We start from the raw sequence: 8,378 nt of genomic DNA on the forward strand, positions 1-8,378 counted from the left end.
ATATGAGCTATCATCTAGGGCCAATGATAAGCGAGATTATCTGACAAGTAGAAAGGCTATAATTCGCGATAATGTATAAATGATGATACTGTTGTTTTTGTTATGAAAATACATTGAAATAAAATAATTCCATTAATTTATTTTAAATTCAATTATAATTTATTGCTGTGTTTTTGTAACATGTTGTCTTTCAAACAATTGGTAATTTATTGGGATTAATTTCCCTCTATTTTAAGTTCAATTCATCTGTTATAACATATTACAAACATCTAAAGTTTGTCTAAGAATGTGTCTATTTGACAAAATTTTACACAAAATAAGTTGAAAAAATTGGGAATTAGGAAAAAATAGTTGAAATCAAAGTAAAAAATATGAAACAATGTTTTGGGAGTGTTTCGAATTGTTTCCCGAAATATTCCAGTTTTGATCGTCCAAAAATACCCAGACAAAGTTGGAAAGCGGACAACATTTTTAGACTGACTATATAAATCATATTTCAAGTGTATATTACTGATCTTTTTTGTTAATTTTTCGGGATAATAATAATAAAAAACATTGTGTGTAAAATGACGTGGCACAATTATGTTATTCCACTTATGGCAACTTTTCTTACCATTATTTAAGACAATGTTATTTTTTGATGTTTTTGTATCATTTCTTTTTTTTCATATGATTTTTTATTAATTGGGATTAATCCCTAATTATAATGTTGAATAATTCTGTTATAACTCATAAAATAATCTATAAATATTATTTAATGTATATTTCTGATAAAAATATATTTTCATACAACATGTCATAATCTAAAAAACAGAATATACAATTTAATTGTAAATGCAAAGTAAAACATCATCCTTGTACGTTTTATTTATATGTTATATAACATCAATGATCACTTCTGTTAGAGCTTCATGTCCTTCTAATTTGGTACAACAGTCTTTTATTCAATCAGTAAGTTGTACTTTAAATGAAACATTGACAATAACAAGTTCTATACAAGCACCTACAATATACATATTAAATAATGTTTCAACACTAAACATAACAGGTGGGTTGATATGTCAAAATGCTTCAATTGTAAATGTCACACAAACATCAACACTTTGTACAACAACAGATATTACTTTAAAAGATCAATCACATTTCAATTTGTATGATAATTCGATTTTAGACACACGAAATATTAACCAATTTAATGAATCACAATTTATCATTTCAGATATATCTGTTATCAAATCAATTTATAGTATTGATTTATACAACAACTCAATATTCATTTTTAAAACTCTCGGAATTACAAACGGTTTTTTTGATATATACACTGTTGACAACGCAATTTTTAAAATGGAACGTGGTTTCAAAATAAATAGTTTAGGAGATATAAGATCGAGTAAAAACGGGATTGTTTTTCTTGACTCCATAATACGTGCCCATTCTTTTTATTTTCAATGGAAATTCTACACTCCATTTAAACCCAAACGCGTCAATTGAAAGAATGATGTTTTTTGATTTCGGAGAAAACACGACTTTTGAAATGGATAATTATTCAAGCATAAAACGTGCCGATTCTTTTCGTTTCAATGAGAATTCAACTGCGTTATTACATGAGCATTCTCTTGTCAATTCAATTTACGACATAAGTTTTGGTGGAAATAGCACTTTCATGATGTTTTCAAAATCATGTATCAATTTCGCACTGAATATCAATATTAATGGTAATTCAACTTTCACAATGAATTCTGGCGAAATCACTTCAATTAAAGACAGGTTTTATTTGAGTAACAATGCCAATTTTTTGATGTACAACGATGCTGTCATCAAAAACGTTACACAAATTGAAATCAACAATGGAAAGCACATATTTGAAACGAATGACAATTCTTTTGTGAATGCCTCTAATTTCAAAATTACAAATGGCACTTTTGTGTTAAATGGAAATGATGATAGAAATAGTGTTAACAGTACAAACTTATCTTGTATCAACAATGGCACGATAATCGTGACAAATACTTCACATGTTAACATTTTGAATACTACAATATTCAATTTTTGTAACATAAAAGTAATTAAAAGGACAATCAGGGATTTGCCAATCTTTTTTACTAATCAAATAAACACAACAATTTTCAGTTTTCAAAGTTCATTTGAAGTAGATTTGGTTTATTCTATAATGCCAATTCGAACAACGCTTCCACAAGGAACTAAACTTCTTATAGATGGTCACTTATTAAGACTGGGTTCTTCAAATAAAGTGTTTTGCCATTTGATGAATAAAAACGGGTTTTATAGTGAGCCGTACTGTCCTTGTAGTTCTGTCAATTGTTATATCACTCCACTCAAAAACATTACTCTTTTCAATTTATTTATTGAAACGCCACCAATAAACTCATATAGAAAAAATGACGAAAAGGAAGAACAACTTGACATTGAGAGTGTTTCAATCGAAAACAAAAAAGTTTCATTTTATAAAACAGACAACTTTGTTTTATGTGTAAATTCACAATCATTAAAATTAATTACAAATATTTCGTCTTTAACAAAAACAGTTCTTCTTGTTTCAACTCAATATTTTGTATTTAAAAAGGTAGTTTCACAGGCAATATACACGACAAATAATCATACCAAATATTTAATAAATCCAGAATGTGAGGATGGATTGCATTTTAACACTATAACACAAGAATGTGAAAAATGTACAGATTTAAATTGTCTTGATTGTTTTTACAACACAAATGAATGTTTAAGATGCCAACAAAATTATGATATTGATAGAAATGCAAGATGTGCAATAATACAAAATTGTTTGTTAAAACAATCAAATCGATGTTTGAAATGTTCTAAAGGGTATTTATTAGTTGCAGGTAGCTGTCAAAAGTCTACAAACTGTTTGATTAAAACTTTTGATGAAAAATGCCAAATTTGTGATTTAACAACTTTTAACATTAACAACACACAGTGTGTAAATGCAGATAATGATACAAAATACACAAATCAAAATAATATAATAACTTGTAAAAGTGGTTATGTTAATAATTCCACAAATTGTCAAAAATGTTCAGAAATGTATAATTCAAGTCTTGTTTGTGAAAATGGTCATCCCACAAAATGTGAAATAACAACTGAAATGAATTCAAATAAAAGTTGTGAAAATAAAAATTGTTCAATACCAAACGATCAAAATGGAAGGTGTTCGTCCCCAGTTGCCAAATGCAATTTTATTACAAATTCAAAATGTTTGGAATGTGATAATAATTTGATTCCAAACAAAATGGAATGTCACACAAACAACGATTTGTTATGCACAAACCAGAGTTCGGTTTCGTGTTTGAGATGTGAAGACTTATATTTTTACAGTTCATCAACAAACAAATGTGAAAAATGTGATCTAAATTGTATGACTTGTGTCATTAATTCCACTCACTGCATTACATGTCCACTGGGATATTATCTCTCAAATAATACATGCAATACAAATGCCAAATTGATTGGAATTTGCACACAACTATTATCATCTGGTGGTTGTGTTAAATGCATTGAAGGGTATTACAGAAATGGGTTGGATTGTAATAAATGTGATATTTCATGTGCATCATGTAACACAAATTTAAGGTGCTTGACTTGTAATATAACGAATTACAAAACATCGAGTGGAGATTGTAAATCACAAAGTAGTTTAATGGGATGCGATGTGAATGTCACACAATATGGGTGCACACAATGTAAAGATGGGTATTTCCAAGTCAACACAAACGAATGTGAAAAGTGTGAAACAACGTGTTTAACGTGTTCTTCATATGGAATTTGTGAATCGTGCATATCATCGGAAGTTTTGCTTTCAAACGGAAAATGTGTTAATCTTTCTCAAATATTAGAATGCAATGAAATATCAAACTCAAAATGTATTAAATGTTCATTCTGGAATGCACCAAGTTTGGATGGGACTTATTGTGAAAAACATACTGTCTGGTGGGTCATACTTGTTATTGTTCTGTTTATTATTATTGTACTAACATTATTTATAATAATATTAGTTTATACGGTAAAATACATTTTGAAAAATATTCACACAAAAGAGTTGGAAAAAACAACAACGATATTTAAAATGGAAAAATCAAATATTAATTTTGTACCACTTGCAAACCACATTTGCGTCTCCTCAAAAACACTTAATTTCAATTCAGAAATCGATGAGATCCCAGTTGAAAGTGAGACAAAGATGGTGTTTTGCGTTGGAAATGCATCCAGAAACGTCTTAAAAATCCAATTTACCATGACGACACAAATTGACAAATTTACAATAAGGGTATCACCAGAAGTAGTCATGTTAAAAAAGAAGTTTGCGTGCGAATTTTCAATATATTTGACACCAAAGTGCACATGTCAAATAAACAACAAAATTTGCATTGTCTCAAAAAATCTCAAAACTAACGTCGAAAATACGAATGAAATTCTAATGATTGGAGTAACAAGTCAATCAACTCGCATAGATTACGAAGAGTTGATAGAAGAGTCTAAATTAGGAGAAGGGTCTTTTGGTGTTGTTTACAAAGGAAAATACAGAGGAAACACGGTTGCTATAAAGAAGATGAAACAAAGTGGAGAAAACAACACTTTAAATAACGATAAAAATGATGAAGAATTTGAAAAGGAAGTTGCGATGTTAGACAAATTTAGGTGTGAGTATATAGTCCACTTTTATGGCGCAGTGTTAATACCAAGTAAAATGTGTTTAGTTACCGAATTTGCGCAACATGGGTGTTTGAGTAATGTTATGAAAAAGTTTAAAAAGTGTGATATACAACAAAAAATGAAAATTAAAATGATGATTGACATCACGTATGGGATATCATATTTACATACCAATGGAATTTTACACAGAGACATCAAGCCTGACAATGTCTTAGTATTTTCATTTGATCACAACAACAAAGTGAACGCCAAATTGACTGATTTTGGATCAAGTCGGAACATTAATATGTTAATGACCAATATGACATTCACAAAGGGTGTTGGGTCTCCAATATACATGGCACCTGAAATATTGAAAAGAGAAAAATACAAAAAGAGTGCTGATGTATTTTCATTAGCAATAACAATGTATGAATGTTTTACATGGACTAACGCATACCCCAAAGAATATTTCAAGTTTCCATGGACAATTGCGGAGTTTGTGATTAAGGGGTTGCGAATGCCAAAGCCAGATGAAATGAGTCAAGGTGTATACAATATCATTGTCGGGTGTTGGGACAATGAACCAAAGAAGAGAAGTTTAACAGAAAATATTTTAGATGAACTTGAAACAATATATAAATCTATTTAGTTTATAGTTTTAAGTCGTGTATTATTTTATGATTTAATGACTAAAAACGCCAATATTGTATTTAATTGTTTATTAAACAAAGAAATAAAAATGTAATTATTTTATTCGTTTTTTATTTTTTTTGTAAAAACATAATAAAATACACTACAAAAATGCCTCTGAATAAAGTGAATGTGTTTTTTGAATTGTTTTTGAGAGCTATAAACCAAAATTACACATGTTTATTTCGGGGCAGACCTTTCCCACCCTCACCCCGTCTAAATATAGAATTAATTTACTATATTTTATATTTTTTTAATTATAATTATAGTAAATGGGCGTTTTGGATAATATTAGGTCTGGTTCCCGAATTCAAGAAATGCCGAAAATTCACCTCGAGTCAGGAAAACCGAGTGAGACGGAGCATTGAAAAGAAGGCTCTAAAGACACACTCAAACAGTCTGTTTGTGCACCGTTTCACCCACTTTCCAAGTCCTCCCTTGGCGCGGATCCCCCCTGACCCCCCCGCAAGCGGGGGGGAACCACATCCGCGTCCACACAGTACGGACAAGGAAAGTGGGTGACATGGGGACGCACAAACAGTGGCTGAAAAGTGGATTCCCTTCAAAAAACACTCGCGGCAAATATTTTATTTTGGTAAACGGGGTGAGGGTGGGAAAGGTCTGCCATGTTTATTTCATTTAATAATTATTTAAAATTAATGTTTTGGTAATTATTTCCTTTTATTTAATATTAGTTCAAACAATTAAAATAATAATGTTAATAAATTGTGGTGAATATCAAAATATTACAATACTTACAAATAATTATTGTTTATGTTGGAATTTATTTTTTTGTAAAAAAGTGTCGACTTAATAAGCATAACGATGTAATGTGTGTATTAATGGTGTGTTTTTTATAGTTCACTGTACAACTAAAAAGACTGGAAAACGTAAAATAATTAGATCAATTGATAAAGAATATGGTATTAATTGGAATTCAAAATACAGTAAAAAGCATCTATTTGTAAATCAATGGACAAATCAAATGCAAAACTTTCAAATTGATATTTTGATATTAAACTTTGAATTTAGTTACATATAAATAAATGTATCAAACATGTTTATCAAACATGTATTAAGTGCGACGAATCGTTAATTATAGAGAAAGGAGAGTGTTAAAATATCAAAGGAAAATGCACTCAAAAATCAACCGCGACGTGTGATGTATGTGAAAATGATATAATAACAACAAATTGGAATTGTCTTTTCGAACAAATTGACGTGTAAATATCAAAAAACAAATGTAAACAAGAAATGTTTTCAATGTCGAGATTTCAAAAAAATTGAATTCGCATAATTTCAGAGCACTAAGGGGCCTCAGAAGCCAAGAGTTTTTTCTTCCAAGCTAACGATTCCGGGTTCAATTCCCTGTTAGTGTATTTTTTGTTTTTTGTTTTTTAAATTTATTATTATTAATTATCAATAATATTAATTTAATTAATGTTACAAGACGAATTTTTATTATAAACTGTAGTTCAAAAGTCTGTACCGCCGTATTTATAGAACTTCTTAAAGTCCCGTTTTTTATTTTTTATTTTTCCTAAAGAACAAAAAAACAAAAAATCGAAAGTACAGACTTAATTTTGAAAAAAAATACCAATCCCGTTCAATTATTTTTGTACAATTTCGGGAAAATATTGGAATATTAGCCAGCCTTTTCCAAAAAACCCGAGTCCGTTATTTGATTTGACCACAACTCGATACTGCACAACACAAACTCAACGTTGTTGGTCAAATCATACAACGATAAACACGTTAATTAATTGGGATGTTGTTGTTTTGGTCAATTTGTAACTAAATATCAGTTTCGTTAGTTTTTCATTTTAATTAAAAACAAACATGTGGTTTTGTTCTTTAAACAAAAGAAAATGAAATAAAGAGTTTCAAAGAAAAAAGAAATAAGAGCAAACAATTAATAATTTTGTGTTTTGATATTTCAGTTATTGTTGTGACAACACAACTAAGCATACTAATCTTCGAACTAAGCTTTTGTTTTGTGAATATTTAATTAATTAATGAAATGTTTGAAAATGAAAAAAATTGATATTAAGTTTATTTGCTTTTGTACTAAAATGCACTTTTGGGATCATTCACGTGTATTTCAAAAACAAAAATCCCGTTATTTCAAATTTTATATGGAATTTTTTAATGCTTAAAAATTCTTCAAGTAAAAAAATATTTTTGAAGACTGTTTTTCTCTTTTTTACTTGGAAAAAAAATAAGCGAATTTATTACAAAAAACGATTCCCAAAAATAATAAACAAAATAAATGCAAAAAATCGGGACACCTCAGTACAGACTTTTGAAAAACAGTTTATATGAATGGATTCAATTTGCATCAAACAATTTGCATTCAACATAAATAATGTTTTGGTGGACCATCATAATTATGATTTATTGTGTAACTTGAGTAGATGACCGTTATGGTGTTGCACTACCCATTACATGTCGTGTCACAATCAACAAATTTGTAACTTACTGTTGTAAGATATATTCCACTATCTCATGTTGGGTTTAAGAAAACTGGCCTCGGTGAAAACTGTCCACAATATTCAATAAAAGTTCAATAACAATTCAACGTTTTATTCAAAAACAAAACAAATATAAAATTTAATTGGTATTATTTTTTGGCTCTTTTAGGTTCCTTGAATATTTTGCTTTTTCTTAATGGTCCGGATCCTTCTCTTGTTTTCTTTTTGTGGATTAGTTTTGTTTTTTCAGTTGTTGAAGTACATTCATTTTCGTTTATAACATATTTTACTGCGCTTTTTTCTTCGAAATCTATTTCAACAACTTTTTCCAAATTGTGTTCGGCTTTATTATCCATGTTTGCTTCAGCTTCGAGCCTCTCTACAAGGTCGTTTTCTCTTAATGTTTCTTCAATAAGAGTATCAATATCACAATCGAGAAGTAAATGTATTTTTGAAGCACTAATAATAACATATCCTTTTCCAAGAAACTCAAATCGATTCATTTCATTCATCAATTCAGTTGTCAGTTGTTTTATTGTTATGTTT

At 29.1% G+C, this 8,378-nt stretch overlaps 1 protein-coding gene across 1 annotated transcript; it reads left to right on the forward strand.

The window, feature by feature from the left end:
- Positions 1 to 1,498: 1,498 nt before the first annotated feature.
- On the forward strand, positions 1,499 to 5,320 carry EIN_014440 (protein serine/threonine kinase, putative; the record flags this gene model as incomplete). The annotated part of the gene is made up of 1 exon (XM_004185599.1): positions 1,499 to 5,320. One exon carries the CDS (start codon positions 1,499 to 1,501, stop codon positions 5,318 to 5,320), a length of 3,822 nt encoding a protein of 1,273 aa, XP_004185647.1.
- Positions 5,321 to 8,378: the final 3,058 nt, after the last annotated feature.

The sequence above is a fragment of the Entamoeba invadens genome, assembly GCF_000330505.1.
Source record: "Entamoeba invadens IP1 unplaced genomic scaffold scaff_1105074725583, whole genome shotgun sequence".
NCBI lineage: Eukaryota > Evosea > Mastigamoebida > Endamoebidae > Entamoeba > Entamoeba invadens.